This window comes from Oncorhynchus tshawytscha, linkage group LG05 (assembly GCF_018296145.1).
Source record: "Oncorhynchus tshawytscha isolate Ot180627B linkage group LG05, Otsh_v2.0, whole genome shotgun sequence".
Taxonomy (NCBI): Eukaryota; Metazoa; Chordata; class Actinopteri; order Salmoniformes; family Salmonidae; genus Oncorhynchus; species Oncorhynchus tshawytscha.
In genome coordinates, this window is record NC_056433.1 from 6457732 (window position 1) to 6479779 (window position 22048).

The 22048-nt window shown below is 44.1% G+C and overlaps 1 protein-coding gene across 6 annotated transcripts in view; it reads right to left on the reverse strand.

Moving 5' to 3' along the window:
* Positions 1-22011, reverse strand: part of LOC112236437 (kinesin-like protein KIF13B) — a 61761-nt gene extending 39750 nt beyond the window's left edge. For 4 of the 6 annotated variants that reach the window (XM_042321403.1, XM_042321401.1, XM_042321402.1 and 1 more), the window contains exons 1-13: positions 21600-22011; positions 21354-21435; positions 20932-21017; positions 20582-20675; positions 11948-11960; positions 11781-11841; positions 10236-10328; positions 9633-9813; positions 9275-9362; positions 8613-8747; positions 5980-6092; positions 5514-5625; positions 3409-3621 (exon numbers count right to left, since the gene is read on the reverse strand). In XM_042321403.1, coding sequence (XP_042177337.1) covers positions 3409-3621; positions 5514-5625; positions 5980-6092; positions 8613-8747; positions 9275-9362; positions 9633-9813; positions 10236-10328; positions 11781-11841; positions 11948-11960; positions 20582-20675; positions 20932-20998 — 1170 coding nt within the window. In that variant the 5' untranslated portion in view covers positions 20999-21017; positions 21354-21435; positions 21600-22011. Of the gene's footprint in view, positions 1-3408; positions 3622-5513; positions 5626-5979; positions 6093-8612; positions 8748-9274; positions 9363-9632; positions 9814-10235; positions 10329-11780; positions 11842-11947; positions 11961-20581; positions 20676-20931; positions 21018-21109; positions 21150-21353; positions 21436-21599 lie in introns of all 6 variants that reach the window. The other 2 variants (XM_042321398.1, XM_042321400.1) reach the window with 2 other exon arrangements.
* Positions 22012-22048: the final 37 nt, after the last annotated feature.

A 22048-nucleotide genomic window follows, 5' to 3' on the forward strand; every position in this document is an offset into this window, starting at 1 on the left:
GATGGAACGACGATCAAGGACAGCTACGCATTTCTAATCCAAATAAGGAGTGGTTAGGGTGCTAAGTATAAATATTTACCCGAGAGTAGCTTCCAAATGTATCGAAGTGTTGTCTTACTTTGTCTCTCCCTCTCTTTACCTACCCCTCCATCTCCATGTGTAACAAGCCGTCATATCTTGTCAGTCCACTAGTGACTTTTATCTCTTGTAAATGTGTACAGTCGTGGCCAAAAGTTTTGAGAATGACACAAATATTAATTTTCACAAAGTTTGCTGCTTCAGTGTCTGTAGATATTTTTGTCAGATGTTACTATGGAATACTGAAGTATAATTACAAGCATTTCATAAGTGTCAAAGGCTTTTATTGACAATTACATTAAGTTGATGCAAAGAGTCAATATTTGCAGTGTTGACCCTTCTTTTTCAAGACCTCTGCAATCCACCCTGGCATGCTGCCAATTCACTTCTGGGCCACACCCTGACTGATGGCAGCCCATTCTTGCATAATCAATGCTTGGAGTTTGTCAGAATTTGTGGGTTTTTTTTGTCCACCCGCCTCTTGAGGATTGACCACAAGTTCTCAATGGGACTCAGGTCTGGGGAGTCTCCTGACCATGGACCCAAAATATCAATGTTTGTTCCCCGAGCCACTTAGTTATCACAATCAGCATGAACGAGTGATCTCCAGCCTTGTCAACACTCACACCTGTGTTAACGAGAGAATCACTGACATGATATCAGCTGGTCCTTTTGTGGCAGGGCTGAAATGCAGTGGAAATGTTTTTTGGGGATTCAGTTCATTTGCATAGACAAGAGGGACTTTGCAATTAACTGCAATTCATCTGATCACTCTTCCTAACATTCAGGAGTATATGCAAATTGCCATCATACAAACTGAGGCAGCAGACTTTGAAAATGTATATTTGTGTCATTCTCAAAACTTTGACACGACTGTGTATTCTGTGTTATTATTTAGTTAGTAAATAAATTATTTAATCAGTTTGTACTGAATATTCTTGCGGATCCAAGGATTATATGACGTTCAGAACGAGACTGAAGAGAAATGTCCTCTGGTCTGATGAAACAAAAATAGAACTGTTTGGCCACAATGACCGTTGTTAAATTTGGAGGAAAAAGGGGGAGGCTTGCAAGCTGAAGAACACCATCCCAACCGTGAAGCACGGGGTTGGCAGCATCATGTTGTGTGGGTGCTTTGCTGCAGGAGCGCCTGGTGCACTTCACAAAACAGATGGCATCATGAGGTAGGACAATGATGTGGATATATTGAAGCAACATCTCAAGACAACAGTCAGGAAGTTTAAGCTTTGTCGCAAATGGGTCTTCCAAATGGACAATGACCCCAAGCATACTTCCAAAGTTGTGGCAAAATGGCTTAAGGACAACAAAGTCAAGGTATTGGAGTGGCCATCATAAAGCCCTGAACTTAACCCTATATTGCAAATGTGTGGGCAGAACTGAAAAAGCATGTGCGAGCAAGGAGGCCTACAAACCTGACTCCGTTACACCAGCTCTGTCAGGAGGAATGGGCCAAAATTCATCCAACTTATTGTGGGAAGCTTGTGGAAGGCTACCCAAAATTTCGGACGCAAGTTAAACTATTTAAAAGGCAATGCTACCAAATACTAATCGAGTGCATGTAAACTTCTGACCCACTGGGAATGTGATGAAATAAATAAAAGCTCAAATCAATCATTCTCTCTACTATTATTCTGACATTTCACATTCATAAAAATGAAGTGGTGATCCTAACCGACCTAAAACAAGGAATTTTTACTAGGATTTAATGTCAGGAATTGTGAAAAACTGAGTTTAAATGTATTTGGCTAAGGTCTATGTAAACTTCTGACTTCAACTGTATCTATATATCTTCTAGAGTTTAAGCCGGGAGTAGTAACTTGTTAAACAACTTCTCCCAGAATAATAGTGAGGACATCACGAATATGAAATAACACACATGGAACCATGTATTAAACAAAACAAAGTGTTGAACAAATTAAAATATATTTTAGATTCTTCAAAGTAGCCACCCTTTGCCTTGATGACAGCGTTAGCATTCTCTCAACCAGCTTCACTTGGAATGCTTTTCCAACAGTCTTGAAGGAGTTCCCACATATGCTGAGCACTTGTTGGCTGCTTTTCCTTCACTCTGCAGTCCAACTCATCTCAAACCATCTCAATTGGGTTGAGGTAGGATGATTGTGGAGGCCAGGTTATCTGATGCAACACTCCATCACTCTCCTTCTTGGTCAAATAGTCCTTACACAGCCTGGAGGTGTGTTGGTACATTGTCTCATTAAGCACAAACCAGATGGGATGGCATAGTCGCTGCAGGATGCTGTGGTAGCCATGCTGGTTAAGTGTTCTCTTTGTCATCATGGGGTATTGTGATGTCTTTATGTGGTATTGTGATGTCATTATGGGGTATTGCGTGTAGATTGATGAGGAATTTATTTTGTTTAATCCATTTTAGAATAAGGCTGTAACGTAACAAAATGTGGAAAAAGGCAAGGGGTCTGAATACTTTGTGAAGGAAGTGTATAGGTGGTGGTAACTAGGCAACAGGATAGATAATAAAACAGTAACAGCAGCATTTGTGAGTTAGTGCAAAGGGGGGTGAGGGGTTAGTGCATTTTCTTGTTTGCTTGTAGGGTGCGGTCTTAGTGCCAGCATAGGTTTGTGGTGGTAAATAGACAGACTGAAAAACATAGATGAACACTCTTAGTAAATAGTATGGTCTACAGCTTGTCATGAGGTATTCTACCTCAGGCGAGTAGAACCTCGAGACTTCCTTAACATTAGAGATCACACACCAGCTGCTGTTAACTCACACACACAACCATTATAACACACACATTCAGATCTGGGTCTTTCATAGACTGACAGAGAGAAGACACACAAAGCAGCAGCAGTCACTTAAGCTGAGGGATGGGGCTGTAAAAACGAAACCACTCCCCCACAAGCCACTCCCCCACAAGCCACTCCCCCACACGCCACTCCCCCACAAGCCACTCCCCACAAGCCACCCCCACAAGCCACTCCCCCACAAGCCACTCCCCCACAAGCCACCCCCACAAGCCACTCCCCCACAAGCCACTCCCCACAAGCCACTCCCCCACAAGCCACTCCCCCACAAGCCACTCCCCCCAAGCCACTCCCCACAAGCCACTCCCCCACAAGCCACTCAACCTGTGTTCTAAGTCTAGCCGTTAGCTACTAATCACTAGTCTGAATGGTTTTCATTGAGCATTAATCCATGTTAGTCTCACCGAGATAAGAGCGGTTCAAGATGGCAGCATTGTGCACAGTTACGAAAGTTTCTCAGTCGATGTGAACCTCCGCCTCAGTGAGCTGGTGATGCCCGTTATATAATTATGAACCATTCAGTACCTCCGCCTCAGTGAGCTGGTCTCGTAGTTTCTCCACCTCCTCCCGTAGCTCTCTGATGATGCGTGCGTTGGGGTCTTCGTTGACGACGGCGTGGTTGACGATGCTCTTAGCCCGGTCAGCGTAGCGCAGCGTGGACAACGTCTCGTCGTAGTTATCACCTGCTGGACTCACTGTGGCCACCATGGCTGTCCTACTGTTACCACCCAGACTGTCCTGGAGAGAGAAAAGACAGACTGTTTACTACCAGACTGTCCTGTAGAGAGGAGAGAGAAAAGACAGACTGTTTACTACCAGACTGTCATGGAGAGAGGAGAGAGAAAAGACAGACTGTTTACTACCAGACTGTTCTGGAGAGGGAGGAAAAAGACAGAAGAAATGTGAAATCTGAAGATGAGGTTACTCCATTTAAAAAAAAGACAGTTTTTCCACATACAGTATCAGTCAAAAGTCTAGACACACCTACTCATTAAAGAATTTCTATTTTTTGACTATTTTTTACATTGTAGAATAATAGTGAAGACATCAAAACTATGAAATATCACATGGAATCATGTTGTAAACAAAAAAAAAAAAGTGTTGAACAAATTAAAATATATTTTAGATTCTTCAAAGTAGCCACCCTTTGCCTTGACAGCTTTGCACACTCTTGGCATTCTCTCAACAAGCGTCACCTGCAATGCTTTTCCAACAGTCTTAAAGGAGTTCCCACATATGCTGAGCACTTGTTGACCGCTTTTCCTTCACTCTGCGGTCCAACTCATCTCAAACAATCTCAATTGGGTTGAGGTTGGATGATTGTGGAGGCCAGGTCATATGATGCAGCACTCCATCACTCTCCTTCTTGTTCAAATAGTCCTTACACAGCCTGGAGGTGTGTTGGGTCATTTTCCTGTTGGAAAACAAATTATAGTCCCACTAAGCACAAACCAGATGAGATGGCGTATCGCTGTAGAATGCTGTGGTAGCCATGCTGGTTTAGTGTGCCTTGAATTCTAAATAAACCACAGACAGTATCACCAGCAAAGCACCCCCACGCCATCACACCTCCTCCTCCATGCTTCACGGTGGGAACCACACATGCGGAGATCATCCGTTCACCTACTCTGCGTCTCACAAAGACACGGCGGTTGGAAACAAATATATCAAATTTGGACTCAACAGACCAAAGGACAGATTTCCACCGGTCTAATGTCTATTGCTCGTGTTTCTAAGCCCAAGCAAGTCTCTTCTTATTATTGGTGTCCTTTAGTCGTGGTTTCTTTGCAGCAATTTGACCATGAAGGCCTGACTCACGCAGTCCGCTCTGAACAGTTGATGTTGAGATGTGTCCGTTACTTGAACTCTGTGAAGCATTTATTTGGGCAGCAATTTCTGAGGCTGGTAACTCTAATGAACTTATCCTCTGCAGCAGAGGTAACTCTGGGTCTTCCTTTCTTGTGGCGGTCCTCATGAGAGGAAAATTTCATCATAGCGCTTGATGGTTTTTGATACTGTCGTTTCTCTTTCGCTTATTTGAGCTGTTCTTGCCATAAAATGGACTTGGTCTTTTATCAAACAGGGCTATGTTCTGTATACCCCCCCTACCGATTGGCTTAAACGCATTAGGACGGAAAGAAATGCCACAAATTAACTTTCAACAAGGCACACCTGTTAATTGAAATGCATTCTAGGTGACTACGTCATGAAGCTGGTTGAGAGAATGTCAAGAGTGTGCAAGGCTGTCAAGGCAAATCCAAATATATCTTCACACTGTGTTGATGTTTTCTATTATTGTACAATGTAGAAAATAGTAAAAATAAAGAAAAACTCCTGGAATGAGTAGGAGTGTCCAAACTGTTGACTGGTACTGTATGTAGTTTATTTATTTATTTTCCTTTATTTAACTAGACAAGTCAGTTAAGAACAAATTCTTATTTACAATGACGGCCAAGGAACAGTGGGTTAAGCTCGGGGGTTTGAACTTGCAACCTTCCGGTTACTAGTACAACGCTCTAACCACTAGGCTACCCTGCTGCCCCATAGTGTGGAAGGAGAGACCAGATCAATACTGTTACAGTTGGAGAATGTGACATGGTAATAACCCATATAATGGAATTATAACCTACCTTGAGTAGCCAGGTCAGAACTGAGTCTCTGTAGGGAACAAACTTGGTCTTGTTCTTCCCTGCTCCTTGGTCTGCCAGCGCTGAGATCACCAGGCCCAGTGTGCTCAGAGACCTGGCCACACCCACACAGTAATGAATGTTAAGAAAAACATGAAGACATCAAAGTGTTTTGAGAGAGAGGTGAGAGAAGTGTGAGAGAGGTGAGAGAGGGTGAGAGAGGGTGAGAGAAGGTGAGAGAAGTGTGAGAGGGTGAGAGAGATGTGAGAGAGAGGTGAGAGACGTGTGAAAGAGGTGAGAGAGGTGTGAGAGACGGGTGAGAGAGAGGGTGAGAGAGAGGGTGAGAGAGAGGTGAGAGCGAGAGAGAGGGTGAGAGCGAAAGAGAGAGGATGAGAGCGAGAGCGAGGATGAGAGCGAGAGCGAGGATGAGAGCGAGGATGAAAGAGAGAGAGAGATCTAGAGAACATACTTGTTGATGTTGCCTCCTTCCTTCATTCTCTCTCCAGTAGCTCCAGTCTTAGCAGCTCTCTCACTGCCGGCCAGATCCACCAGACTCAGCTTACTGACCTTCTCACCACTCGTCTACGAAACACCACATGGCTCTAAACAGAGCTCCACAAAACACCACATGGCTCTACAAAACACCACACGGCTCTACAAAACACCACACGGCTCTACAAAACACCACATGGCTCTACAAAACACCACATGGCTCTACAAAACACCACATGGCTCTATGAAACAGGGCTCTAAACAGAGTGCTATGAAAAATGTTATTTGTTGGCAACACAACGTTAGCAACAAAGCCAGCTGGAGGAAATAAAGTCAGTGGAGCAAAATTAAAACTATTTTTTTGTTGTTAAATAAATGATTTTAGATGAAACTGTGATTTGGTGATGTCAACACATGTATTCACGTACAAGTGTTAAAGCAATCATTTGCAAGATGCTGGTTTTGAATGTGAACAAACGTGTTCTACCCCAGAACCCAGGTCTGTGACTGTGTGTGTTGGACCTACCCCAGAACCCAGGTCTGTGACTGTGTGTGTTGGACCTACCTCAGAACCCAGGTCTGTGACTGTGTGTTGATCCTACCCCAGAACCCAGGTCTGTGACTGTGTGTGTTGGACCTACCCCAGAACCCAGGTCTGTGACTGTGTGTGTTGGACCTACCTACCCCAGAACCCCAGAACCCAGAACCCAGGTCTGTGACTGTGTGTGTTGGACCTACCCCAGAACCCAGGTCTGTGACTGTGTGTGTTGGACCTACCCCAGAACCCAGGTCTGCGACTGTGTGTGTTGGACCTACCCCAGAACCCAGGTCTGCGACTGTGTGTGTTGGACCTACCCCAGAACCCAGGTCTGCGACTGTGTGCGTTGGACCTACCCCAGAACCCAGGTCTGTGACTGTGTGCGTTGGACCTACCCCAGAACCCAGGTCTGTGACTGTGTGTGTTGGACCTACCCCAGAACCCAGGTCTGCGACTGTGTGCGTTGGACCTACCCCAGAACCCAGGTCTGTGACTGTGTGCGTTGGACCTACCCCAGAACCCAGGTCTGCGACTCTGTGACTGTGTTGGACCTACCCCAGAACCCAGGTCTGTGACTGTGTGCGTTGGACCTACCCCAGAACCCAGGTCTGCGACTGTGTGCGTTGGACCTACCCCAGAACCCAGGTCTGTGACTGTGTGTTGGACCTACTGTGTGTGACCCCAGAACCCAGGTCTGTGACTGTGTGTTGGACCTACATCCCAGAACCCAGGTCTGCGACTGTGTGCGTTGGACCTACCCCAGAACCCAGGTCTGCTGTGACTGTGTGCGTTGGACCTACCCCAGAACCCAGGTCTGCGACTGTGTGCGTTGGACCTACCCCAGAACCCAGGTCTGCGACTGTGTGCGTTGGACCTACCCCAGAACCCAGGTCTGTGCGACTGTGTGCGTTGGACCTACCCCAGAACCCAGGTCTGCGACTGTGTGACGTTGGACCTACCCCAGAACCCAGGTCTGCGACTGTGTGCGTTGGACCTACCCCAGAACCCAGGTCTGCGACTACCCCAGAACCCAGGTCTGTGACGTTGGACCTACCCCAGAACCCAGGTCTGCGACTGTGTGCGTTGGACCTACCCCAGAACCCAGGTCTGCGACTGTGTGCGTTGGACCTACCCCAGAACCCAGGTCTGCGACTGTGACCTACCCCAGAACCCAGGTCTGTGACGTTGGACCTACCCCAGAACCCAGGTCTGTGCGACTGTGTGCGTTGGACCTACCCCAGAACCCAGGTCTGCGACTGTGTGCGTTGGACCTACCCCAGAACCCAGGTCTGCGACTGTGTGACGTTGGACCTACCCCAGAACCCAGGTCTGTGACTGTGTGCGTTGGACCTACCCCAGAACCCAGGTCTGCGACTGTGTGCGTTGGACCTACCCCAGAACCCAGGTCTGTGACGACTGTGTGCGTTGGACCTACCCCAGAACCCAGGTCTGTGACTGTGTGTGTTGGACCTACCCCAGAACCCAGGTCTGTGACTGTGTGTGTTGGACCTACCCCCAGAACCCAGGTCTGTGACTGTGTGTGTTGGACCTACCCCAGAACCCAGGTCTGTGACTGTGTGTGTTGGACCTACCCCAGAACCCAGGTCTGTGACTGTGTGTGTTGGACCTACCCCAGAACCCAGGTCTGTGACTGTGTGTATGTTGGACCTACCCCAGAACCCAGGTCTGTGACTGTGTGTATGTTGGACCTACCCCAGAACCCAGGTCTGTGACTGTGTGTATGTTGGACCTACCCCAGAACCCAGGTCTGTGACTGTGTGTATGTTGGACCTACCCCAGAACCCAGGTCTGTGACTGTGTATATGTTGGACCTACCCCAGAACCCAGGTCTGTGACTGTGTGTATGTTGGACCTACCCCAGAACCCAGGTCTGTGACTGTGTGTATGTTGGACCTACCCCAGAACCCAGGTCTGTGACTGTGTGTATGTTGAACCTACCCCAGAACCCAGGTCCGTGACTGTGTGTTGATCCTACCCCAGAACCCAGGTCCGTGACTGTGTGTTGATCCTACCCCAGAACCCAGGTCTGTGACTGTGTGTGTTGGACCTACCTCAGAACCCAGGTCCATTAGAGTGTGTGTGAGGATGATGTTGAAGACGGCGTGGGACCTGCTGCTCTCCTCGTTCATATTCGTGGCTGCTACTGTACGAGACTTGTTACCCTCTGACATCAGACACTCTATGTCCTGTAGAGAAAGAGAGAGAGGGGGAAGGAGAGAAAGAGAGAGAGGGGGAAGGAGAGAGGGAAGGAGAGAAAGAGAGAGAGAAAGAGAGAAAGCGAGAGAGAGAGAGAGAGCGAGAGAGAGAGAGAGAAAGCGAGAGAAAGCGAGAGGGAAAGAGAGAAAGCGAGAGAAAGAGAGAGAGAGAAAGAGAGAGAGAGAGAAAGAGTTGTATTGGCTGGTCTCTCTAATGTAAGTACTTAGATATTGTAGCAACACCAGTCCTCTCTTGACAAACAAAATGTATTCCAATGAGACCAAGCTGGGCCAATAGAAGTAAAGAAAATGTATTCCAATGAGACCATGCTGGGCCAATAGAAGTAAAGAAAATGTATTCCAATGAGACCATGCTGGGCCAATAGAAGTAAAGAAAATGTATTCCAATGAGACCATGCTGGGCCAATAGAAGTAAAGAAAATGTATTCCAATGAGACCAAGCTGGGCCAATAGAAGTAAAGAATATGAATTGATATAAAACAACTGTATGAAAGCACCTTATAGCAGGCTACAGCCAGATGGGACAGACCATCAACGTAAGGCCCGAACACCTTGTGTTCCCTCACTCGCAGGGCCTGACGACTTCTGAGAACAGACAGGTTGTTATCATTAAAGACCAAACAAAAAAACACCCTTTCTACCCTTGATCACTTGGAATAAATGTTTTCATGATGTGTGAGAGACCATCTCTAAGCAGCGATATGAATGTTAGTGTTCAGTGTGTTAACCCTGGATGTAAAAGTGACGGCCCTCTTTTACTCACATTTATCTGTCTTTTACTGTTGATTTTTTTTTTTTACGTTTTAAAAACTTGATTTTTTTTTTTTTTTTTTAAACAGTTCCTGTTCTCCTCACCCTTTGGGATCCAGTAGATCCCGAACCTTCTCGTTGTAGATCTCCATAAAGGAGACCTCTACAGTGAAGCTCTCTCCCTCCCTCTGTTCCTGTACGATCCGGTCAAACAGAGAGCTGCACAGCCGTGGGATCAGACCTGGCTGCTCTGACGAACCCATCATGGTGTACGACTTCCCAGAGCCTGGTGGGGGGCACACAGCCAATCAAATCAGAGGATCAGTGAAGCTTAGCCAATGAAAAAATGAAAAGAAAAAAAACACTGGATTAGGAGGGCTCAGCCAATCAAAGCTAGAGAGGTGAGGCACTGCCAATTAAATCACAAGCCAAAACTTTGTGTTTGATAAAATGCAAAAGAATAAATTGGACTAAAAGTGTTTGAACTGAGTTTGAAGTGTGTGTCACATGGTGTGTGTTATTGAATGTCTGAGTAACTACTCTAATATGATAATTCCCGCCCTTCTAGGGATTTTTTCCTAGCCACTATGTTTCTGCATCGCTTGTTCTTTGTGGTTTTAGACTGGCTAATTGTATATAACTTTGTGACATCTGCTGATGTAAAAAGGGCATAATAAAAATAAATTTGATTAATTGACTGGTACCAACCTGTCTGTCCATAAGCGAAGATACAGGCGTTATAGCCCAAGAAGGCATTGTCCAGAAGACTTTCTCCAAGGCACTGGAACACGACCTCTTGACCTGAGAGACACACATTACATTCCAATTGAGTTTCACAAGAATATGTGGCTATTTCTCCAAGGCAGAGATTTCTCTTCCCTGAAGACAAGAGTCTGGTTTTCCAGGTCTGTTCCTTTCTACAGGTGTACTAGTTCAGTTAAAGCTGGGGCCTGTTTTTCCCTCCACGCAGCGCTCTGGGACCAGGAAACACAGTGCTTCCCTCCACGTAGCGCTCTGGGACCAGGAAACACAGTGCTTCCCTCCACGTAGCGCTCTGGGACCAGGAAACACAGTGCTTCCCTCCCCGCAGCGCTCTGGGACCAGGAAACACAGTGCTTCCCTCCACGCAGCGCTCTGGGACCAGGAAACACAGTGCTTCCCTCCACGCAGCGCTCTGGGACCAGGAAACACAGTGCTTCCCTCCACGCAGCGCTCTGGGACCAGGAAACACAGTGCTTCCCTCCACGCAGCACTCTGGGACCAGGAAACACAGTGCTTCCCTCCACGCAGCACTCTGGGACCAGGAAACGTTTGCTTTTGGTACAAAACCTGTTCTAAGGCTGGGGTTACACAAAGCAACTTGCACGCAATTTTAGTTGCTTTACATAATCAAGCAGTTGCTTATCAACAGATAGTTTGTTGATAGTTTGACCATCTGTAGAGCTTCTACATATGTAGAATCTGCACAATCCAAATAACGTCGGACCCTGAGTTACTTCTTGATTGCTTCGTGAAACACTCCCCCTGCAACTAATAAAACAACTCACCTGCTAATTGGTTAAATCCAATTGAAACTTTTCAATTTTGTGCAACTAGTTGCAAGCAGCGGCCAATCAAAACGATTGTGTTTATCACGTGATCGATTCTAAGGTTCGGAACGCTGACCCAGTTGTCATGTCAACGGGAGATGTATAAACAAATGGCGCCATTAGGGATGGTCTGTACATGGTTTGGAAGTCAATAAAATGTCATTGTGAACTCAGACCTCTCTCTAACCAGTTTCAACTGGAATTGTTCAACGTAAGCTGCGCTAGCTAATGAGTTTGTTGTTAGCTTGGTTAGCTCGTTGCTCGCAGTTCTGGCGATTTAATTTTGGTATTCTAAACTCACTCCATGTCATCTGCTGCATTAGGCCTCATTACACTGGGATTTCACCAATGTTTTTGTTTATATAACTATTTCGTTATTGTATAAGGATCGATTTAGACAAATTTAGCTACATTTCTTAAAGACATCGACTGGGTTTTGTGGATATTGTAGCTATGTCCTTTTGTCCTGTTATCCTGGGTGTAGTGTGAAATTGCATCTAGATGTAGTTCCTGGATCCATTTTGCAATGGTTAAGGATTAGGACTGGGCAAAGGAAATCTGATCCTAGGTCTGTACCTAGGGGAAACTTCACCCCAGAGCATTATTTTGTTATTGAAAAAAAAAATTATAATAAATGTATTCAACATTTTGATATGTAACTAACCTGCAAACTTGTCTGTGTCGGCCTCATCCATGGACCAGAAACAGTAGTCATAAGCAAAGACCTGAGCGGGGGAAAATGACAGCCAGTTGAGGAACACACACAAAACCTTCGTAGTGATTAAATAGTGATTTTGTAACCTCACAATACTGTCCTGGTTAAGGGCTCACCTTAGGCTGATTCCTGGACAGGACAACAGAGGAGAAATGGAAAGCCACAGTTAAAAACAGCTTACCTCAAAACAAAGTGGGCTAATAACTAATAACACCAGTGTTGAGTAACATTCAGGTACAGGGTAAAACATTTAACCTATTAAAAAAAACGTATTTACTAACAAAGTCCGAAGGTGACGAAAAAAAGTGTTTTTTAAATCATCATAGGCTTAAAGCTGTAAATGCAACTAATCCTCATACCATGGCTCTGAGACGTGAGAATGCTGTGACCTTCACTCACTAAAGGTCTTGGAACGATTAGGCTAGGCTAGGCGGCGCTTGGAACGATTAGGCTAGGCTAGGCGGCGCTTGGAACGATTAGGCTAGGCTAGGCCGCGTGCTCTTCAAACCCAGACGGACGTTCCTCCTCTCCTATATCAAAACATCAACTTCAATACGGTTCAATAAATTTGAGGTAATTACACCTTATCCATCTGTGCATACACTACCGTTCCAAAGTTTGGGGTCACTTAGAAATGTCCTTGTTTTTGAAAGAAAAGCACTTTTTATCCATTAAAATAACATCAAATTGATTGGAAATACAGTGTAGACATTGCTAATGTTGTAAATGACTATTGTAGCTGACAACTGTTGTTCTGATTAAAGAAGCAATAAAACTGGCCTTCTTTAGGCTAGTTGAATATCTGGAGCATCAGCATTTGTGGATTCAATTACTGGCTCAAAATGGCTAGAAACAAAATAACTTTCTTCTGAAACCCACCAGTCTATTCTTGTTCTGAGAAATGAAGGCGAGAAATTGCTAAGAAGAAACTGAAGATCTCGTACAATGCTGTGTACTACTCCCTTCACAGAACAGCGCAAACTGGCTCAAAACCAGAATAGAAAGAGTGGGAGGCCCCTGGCTGTGCCACTCAAGGACATTCAGAGACTTGTCTCAAAGCCATTCCTGCGTTGTCTTGGCTGTGTGCTTAGGGTCGTTGTCCTGTTGGAAGGTAAACATTTGCCCCAGTCTGAGGTCCTGAGTGCTCTGGAGAAGGTTTTCATCAAGGATCTCTCTGTACATTGCTCCGTCCATCTTTCCCCTCTATCCTGACTATTCTCCCATTCCCTGCCATGATTAACATCCTCATGATGCTGCCACCACCATTCTTCCCCATAGTTATGGTGCCATGTTTCCTCCAGACGTGTCGCTTGGCATTCAAGCCAAACAGTTCAATCTTGGTTTCACCAGACCAGAGAATCTTGTTTCTCATGGCCTGAGAGTCTTTAGGTGCCTTTTGACAAACTCCAAATGGACTGTCATGTGCCTTTTACTGAGGAGTGGCTTCAGTCTGGCCACTCTACCATAAAGGCCTGATTGGTGGCGTGCTGCAGAGATGGTTGTCCTTCTGGAAGGTTCTCCCATCTCCACAGATGGAACTCTGGAGCTCTGTCATAGTAACCATCAGGGTCTTGGTCACCTCCCTGGCCAAGGCCCTCCTGCCCTGATTGCTCAGTTTGGCCGGGCGGCCAGCTCTAAGAAGAGTCTTGGTGGTTCCAAACTTCCATTTAAGAATGATGGAGGCCACTGTGTTCATGGGGACCTTCAATGCTGCAGAAATGTTTTGGTACTCCAGATCTGTGCCTCGACACAATCCTGTCTCGGCGCATGGGTTGGTTTTTGCTCTGACATGCACTGTCAACTGTGGAACATTACATATGTGTGCCTTTCCAAATCATGTCCAATCAATTGCATTTACCACAGGTGGACTCCAATCAAGTTGCAGAATCATCAAGGATGATCAATGGAAACAGGATGCACCTGAGTTCAGTTACAAGTCTCATAGCAAAGGGTCTGAATACTTATGTAAATAAGGATTAAAATAAATAAATAATTATATTTAATACATTTGCTAAAATGTCTAAAAACCTGTTCTCTTTGTCATTATGGGGTATTGCGATGTCATTATGGGGTATTGCGATGTCATTATGGGGTATTGCGATGTCATTATGGGGTATTGCGATGTCATTATGGGGTATTGTGATGTCATTATGGGGTATTGTGATGTCATTATGGGGTATTGCGTGTAGATTGATGAGGATTTTATTTTATTTAATCCATTTTAGAATAAGGCTGTAACGTAACAAAATGTGGAAAAGGGCAAGGGATCTGAATACTTTGTGAAGGAAGTGTATAGGTGGTGGTAACTAGGCAACAGGATAGATAATAAAACAGTAACAACAGCGTATGTGAGTTAGTGCATTTGCTTGTTTGACTCAGAGTCAAGGGGTCTGAACTGTAAATTAAAGTTCTGTGAGTTTATACAATACAGGTAACTGCCAGAATAAAGGAAACACTTGAGTCAATGAGGGATACAGAGTATTTTGAAATCAGGTGCTTCCACACAGGTGTGGTTCCTGAGTTAATTAAGCAATTAACATCCCATCATGCATAGAAATGCCAAGTTGCCCATTATTTTGGTTACCATGATTAATAGAGATCTCAGTGATTTAAAAAGAGGGATCTCAAGGGAGCACAGGTTTTTTTTAAAATGTTTTTTAATTAAAATGTGTATTACATTTTTTATTTAATGAGGCAAGTCAGTTAAGAACAAATTCTTATTTACAATGATGGCCTACCGGGGAACAGTGGGTTAACTGCCTTGTTCAGGGGCAGAACGACAGATTTTTACCTCGTCAGCTCGGGGATTCGATCCAGCAACCTTTCGGTTACCGGACCAACTGTCTAACCACTAGGCTACCTGCCATTTAAAGGGTGTGTGTGTGTGTCGCCAGATCTCAACTCCTTTGAACACATATGAGAGGTTCTGGAGTGGCACCTGAGAGCATTTCCCATCGTGATCAACAAAACACCAAATTATGAAATTTCGTGTGGAAGAATGGTGTCGCATCAAGTTCCAGACACTTGTAGAATCTACGCCAAGGTGTAATGAAGCGGTTCTGGTTCGTGGTGGACCAACGCCCTATTAAGACACTTTATGTTGGTGTTTCCTTTATTTTGACAGTTACCTGGACCTACCAACTATACTTAGAAAGTGGATGATTTTATATAGTTCTGTATATTTATGCCTAGTTGCAACTAAACCACAGGGTAGCTTGGCTGACTTTAAACAAGACCCCCCTGTGTGGAAGTAGTGTGTGTTACAGGCCCTTTATGAAAGAGCAACATTAAGCCTGTTGGCTTCTCCTGGCCTGCTGGAACATTCCTCAACTCTGATAGCTGGCACATCTTCACAGCCAGCAAAAGAGTACTCTCTCTCTCTCCTTTATTCTCCCGCTCTCTCAAGGGGCTCCAACAATACATGTTAAAAGCAACCCCGGTGAGAATACCCCACAATAAAATGACTGATTTAGTTTGTCAGTACATAAACATTCCATCCCTGATAAGGACCGTAAAGACAGCAGGTTTATTATAGCCCAAGGCCTCCGCTGGCTGAGATCCTCCACTAGCTGTTTACTAGTCTTGTGATCTCCTAAACCAATAGAAAAACTAATCTTATTATAAAGAGACAAATATTGAATAGTTCCAAGGACATTTATTCATTAAAAAAAAGGCCCAGACCTCCCTGCAGCAGCCTGATGCTCTGGTAAGATCATCCTTTAATGACCCAAATGGAATCTGGGAAGAGGTTCATTCTGAAGCCGGCAGAAGCCTGCAAAACATGTTCATATTGAGCCCAGGGGATAGACAGCACAGACAGACAGCACTGCAGCGTGTCAGGGCAGAAATCACAATCAAAAATAAAAATGTCCCCACTGCTGATTGTAGACTATAGAAAGGGGCCCATAGGCTAACAAACCCCCCAAACTAACCAGGGCCCATAGGCTAACAAACCCCCAAACTAACCAGGGCCCATAGGCTAACAAACCCCCAAACTAACCAGGGCCCATAGGCTAACAAACCCCCAAACTAACCAGGGCCCATAGGCTAACAAACCCCCAAACTAACCAGGCCCATAGGCAAACAAACCCCCCAAACTAACCAGGCCCATAGGCTAACAAACCCCCAAACTAACCAGGACGCATAGGCTAACAAACCCCAAACTAACCAGGACGCATAGGCTAACAAACCCCCAAACTAACCAGGACGCATAGGCTAACAAACCCCCAAACTAACCAGGACAGGTATTTGTTCTAACCAGGAAACAGGTAACAAACCCCAAACTAACCAGGACGCATAGGCTAACAAACCCCCAAACCAACCAGGACGCATAGGCTAACAAACCCCCAAACTAACCAGGGCCCATAGGTTACCAAACCCCCAAACTAACCAGGACAGGTATTTGTTCTGCTGAAACAGGTCACCACCTCACCAGGACAGGTACACAATCCCTCCTGTGAGCATCCGTCACATCTGCACACTCACTGACTGACTGACTGACTGACTGACTGACTGACTACAGAACAGACACACCCTTTGTAAAGAAAGGCACAGCCCAGGCCAGAGCAAAGGGGAGGGTAGAGGAGTGGAAAGGAGGGTTAGAGCCAAGTTACCAGACAGAGTTGACTCTTTCTGTGACTGACTGTACATACAGAACACGGCATACCAGGCAGCAGTAGCTCTTTAATGGAGCTGATGACACAGAAGGTATATACTGTAGGTAGTTTAGGCTGATGGGACTAGAGAGGAGACAATGGTCAACAGGGAAGTATGAGGTCGTTTTCCTTCTCTACACTGAAATCTATACCATGTCCTTTGAGCATTGAACTGTTAAGGTCATTATATGTACATTGTAGACTAGCCTACCAGTACTGTATCTGCGATCTGTTGGCTAGAGGGCACGTGCCAAGACCAGAGTGGGCATCATTGCTATTTAAATGCAACAGTTTGTGACAAAACCATCAGTTGAGTTGAAAATGCAATGGAAACACATTTAACTTTTTTATTCGGTACAGCATATTTTTTTTCTCGCTTATCACATCCAAATCACCTGAGTGTTAACTGCAATTTATTGTGAAACTCAGTCTTGTAGATTATTTGAAAAACAAAATGTTAAAAAAAGGTCCCAAAACAATCATTCTGATTCCCATGTGAGAGTGACTAAAATATCACCCAGAATATTTAAGGGGGATTGTTCCATGCTTGATAAAAGACCCAGCTAACACCAGACACAGATGAAGACCCAGCTAACACCAGACACAGATGAAGACCCAGCTAACACCAGACACAGATGAAGACCCAGCTAACACCAGACACAGATGAAGACCTAGCTAACCTGTAACTAGCTAACCTGTAACTAGCTAACACCAGACACAGATGAAGACCCAGCTAACACCAGACACAGATGAAGACCCAGCTAACACCAGACACAGATGAAGACCTAGCTAACCTGTAACTAGCTAACCTGTAACTAGCTAACCTGTAACTAGCTAACACCAGACACAGATGAAGACCTAGCTAACCTGTAACTAGCTAACACCAGACACAGATGAAGACCTAGCTAACCTGTAACTAGCTAACACCAGACACAGATGAAGACCTAGCTAACCTGTAACTAGCTAACACCAGACACAGATGAAGACCTAGCTAACCTGTAACTAGCTAACACCAGACACAGATGAAAGGGGAAACAGAAGTATATTTGCCAACTTTAATTATATTTTCTGACACCCTAAAGTCAAATGTTGGCACCAGTAGAGTAGCTATCTGAACATACAAACCACTCCCTCCGCAAACACGCCTTCTCCGATGTTGGTTACAAGGCAGTACTTATTTAAATTAGATAAGAGAATATAATGTTAGCATGGGTGTATTAAAATGAGTTAAGGTGATATCTCCTTAGTCATCCCGTCTCCTGAATCCAAGCGTTTGACATGGGAGAATGGACCAGTAACAAACTTGATCAATGTAGAAGTAATATTAATTGTTCACACTTTGGTGATCACACTTTGATCTGCTTTTATCCAAATATCGTCCAATTTCATGAAAAACCATGATTTTGGACTGTTCATTGCCTTTAAAAGAAAATAAATCAGTCTCAAGACTTCAATGGGATTGGTGCCACAAATGTTAAAACCTTAGCATGTGGAAACAGTGGTAGACAACAAAACCAAGGCTTTGCTGTCATACCATGTCCATAAACTGCTAACAGGTTCAGGAAATCAACAGGCCATTTTGTAATTTGGGTAAACTAACCATTTATGTAAAAACCTTTTGTGTTTATTACATCCTAACAAACGTGCTTCTACACCTGCATTGCTTGCTGTTTGCGGTTTTAGGCTGTGTTTCTGTACAGCACTTTGAGACATCAGCTGATGTAAGAAGGGCTTTTACAAATACATTTGATTCGATTTTTTTGATCTGCAACAAATCAGTTTGGTGGAAAATGTACATATTTTCTTGATACAGATTTTTAGAATATTTACATGAAAATTTGTCACCAACTGGATGGAAACTGAGCTAACGACTCCAAAATAAACACACAAAAAAAATATTTTTTCCCTAATAAACTTCCTGCAATTGAAGAACCTTCTGGGGGAAGAAAAAAAAGAGGCATTTTGTAACTTTTCAACAAGCTAGTAATCTATGATAAGGGTTGACCTCGAGAGGAGACCAGTCCAGTGGCCTAGAAACCCAACGCAGAGCAAGCCATCAAGCCTCTGTTTCAATATACACTAAACCACACCACTTACAATGAAGCCTTGTACAGTGGATGTCGATTCTGGCAGCCAACCACACTTCTCCGATTCAGAGGGGTAAAATGACGAAGACACATTTCAGTTGAAGGCATTCAATTTTACAACTGACTAGGTATTCCCCTTCCAGTTGTACAACTGACTAGGTATTCCCCTTCCAGTTGTACAACTGACTAGGTATTCCCCTTCCAGTTGTACAACTGACTAGGTATTCCCCTTCCAGTTGTACAACTGACTAGGTATTCCCCTTCCAGTTGTACAACTGACTAGGTATTCCCCTTCCAGTTGTACAACTGACTAGGTATCCCCTTTCCCTTCCAGTTGTACAACTGACTAGGTATCCCCCTTTCCCTTCCAGTTGTACAACTGACTAGGTATCCCCCTTTCCCTTCCAGTTGTACAACTGACTAGGTATCCCCCTTTCCCTTCCAGTTGTACAACTGACTAGGAATTCCCCTTTCCCTTCCAGTTGTACAACTGACTAGGTATTCCCCTTTCCCTTCCAGTTGTACAACTGACTAGGTATTCCCCTTTCCCTTCCAGTTGTACAACTGACTAGGTATTCCCCTTTCCCTTCCAGTTGTACAACTGACTAGGTATTCCCCTTTCCCTTCCAGTTGTACAACTGACTAGGTATTCCCCTTTCCCTTCCCCTTTCTCCAGTTGTACAACTGACTAGGTATTCCCCCTTTCCGCTTCCAGTTGTACAACTGACTAGGTATTCCCCTTTCTCTTCCAGTTGTACAACTGACTAGGTATTCCCCTTTCCCTTCCAGTTGTACAACTGACTAGGTATTCCCCTTTCTCTTCCAGTTGTACAACTGACTAGGTATTCCCCTTTCCCTTCCAGTTGTACAACTGACTAGGTATTCCCCTTTCTCTTCCAGTTGTACAACTGACTAGGTATTCCCCTTTCTCTTCCAGTTGTACAACTGACTAGGTATTCCCCTTCCAGTTGTACAACTGACTAGGTATTCCCCTTTCTCTTCCAGTTGTACAAATAAGAAAATAAGTATAAAGAACGTGGTTTTGGTTGAAGTTCTGATAACAGTATCAAAAATAGAGAAAATCAGAAAGAGGGCAAAGACATTTTCAAGGCCCTTATTTGTTCACTCAGGTTCCCTTAATCCATCTAATATTAATTAGATTAGAATTAATTAATTAGATAATGGGAACCTGAGTAAACAAATAATAAAAATTACAAAGAAATTATGTTAACAAAGTTATGAAACATCCCAATTCCTCTTTATAGCACTCTTGAGCTGGCAATGACTGCAACCAAATGCTTGCCTGTAGTTGTTCATCAGTCTCTCACGTCACTGACATGGGTCCCATTATGTCTGGTGAAAACCAAAAACACTGTATTCCACAGTAAGAACCTCATACCAACGGTCAAGAATGCTGGTGGTGGTAGTGTGATGGTTTGGGGATGCTTTGATGTCATGGCAGGACTTGAAAAGAGCAGTTCATATTTGAAAACCCACAAATGTCTCTGAGTTAAAGCAGTTCTGCATGGAAGAATGTGCCAGAATTCCTCCACAGTGATATGAGAGACTGATCAACAACTACAGGAAGTTGAGTTATAGCAGCTAAAGGAGGTACAACCAGTTAGTGTAACGAGCCAATTACTTTTTCACACAGGGGCATTAGGTGTTGTATAACTTTGTTTATGAAATAAGTATGTCATTGTTGTGTTATTTGTTCCCTCGGTTCCTCTTTATCTAATATTAGGTTTTGTTTGAAAATGTGAAAACATTCAGGATCAACAATATGCAAAAGTAGAGAAAATGGGGCGAATACTTATTCACTGCATCTGGCATGTATTCTAAGTCGTAAGCTAGTGTAGGCAAGATATTAGAACGTAACCATAGTGATATGTAATGGCTGCCAAAAAATGAGCCGTTGCTTGTCGCTGTCCTCATACCTTGAGCTGACCGCAGCATTCCTAGAGCTCCCGCTGAAAAGGTTTGTGTGTGTGTGTGTGTTTGTTTCTACCTGGGGTCTCCCTTGCTCAGGTTCTGACTAGCTGGATTCAACACTGTCTGGTTCCCGTTCATCTCCACCACACATTTAGTCTTCAGATCCTTTTCTGGCGGGGAACACACAGGACAACAACAGTAAACAAGAACAGTTGTGATGGGTCCAGGAATAGCTGATGATTCAAGGCTGCTAAAAAAATAAAAATAAATCACACAGCTAGTGCATCAACATAGCCACACCAACATGTCCGAATGTTTACATAATGAATAGAGGAGGAGTTTTGTTTTATTCTAATAGTGTAGCACCATGCTATTTCAGTCCATGTCAAGCAAGCACTGGTCACAAGGTTTGTGTTATGAACTCACCTCTTCTGTTCATTGGTCGGAGGCGAACAGCGACCTTTACATTGGAGTTACTCAAGTTGTCGTCCATGGCAGTAGGTTTTCTGTTGCTGGAATGAATCAGATTCATTAATAACGCATACCATTACTGTACTCGTATGAATCGTGCCACATCCCTCTTGGTATACATTCTAGTATCTACCTACTGTTTTCATCTTGACAAAATGTAGAATGGTTGATCTCTAAAAAAAATCACAGGTTATTTAATCATACGAAGATATAGAAAGTCAACTATAACTACACCTACAGACAAACACACTACTTACTGTAGGTTTTGTATTCAATCCAGTGCGTCCCAAGAAGGAATGACGGCTGTCCGAAAAGTCAACTCTCGCAACAACAAAAACTAAAAAGAGTTTAGCGGACAGAGAAAGCTGTCAACTCACCGTGAGAATAATTATTATTTCTCCCTCCCTCGAACTTCCCAAATGCAGGCAGAGTTGTCTTCCAGAAGTGCACCTTCCTTGGCTAGTTTGCGTGTAAAAACAAACATGCATACGGTGACATTGGCGGACTATTTGTTTTGCCAGCAACAAATATAAACAGTTTAGATAGCAAGTTGTCTTGAGTTCTTGCTATTATAAAAACATTCTCAATAAACACAAATTACACTCAGAGTGTTGCAAACTCACCGGGAACGACGACAGCGCATTGAATAGTTTTTCACCTGTTGCATTTCCTGATATCGCCCGTAGAGATCACTGAAGTCATCCTAAACAGTCCTGAAACCTTAACCGGGTTTAGTGGGGATACAAATTGCCCCACTCTTGTAGATCTGCGCAAAGGTCTGATCGTCAAGAATAAACTGTTCGAGAGTTCCCTGATTTATTGTTGATAATTTTTTTATCTTAAAGTTGTTTCAGAAAATATACTGTCTATTTATAGTAAAAGTTGGTGGAAAAGATTATTATTATTGATGTCGGAAGCATTTTTCAAAAGCTCCTTTCATTAGAGACAGCGTCCAACGTTTTACATTATTTTGTTACGGACAGGGAATTTATGGGAATAAAAAAAATAAGCGCTGTGATGTTATTTTACGACAGTTTCCAGCAGCGGACGGCATGACTCGTGCAATTGTGAT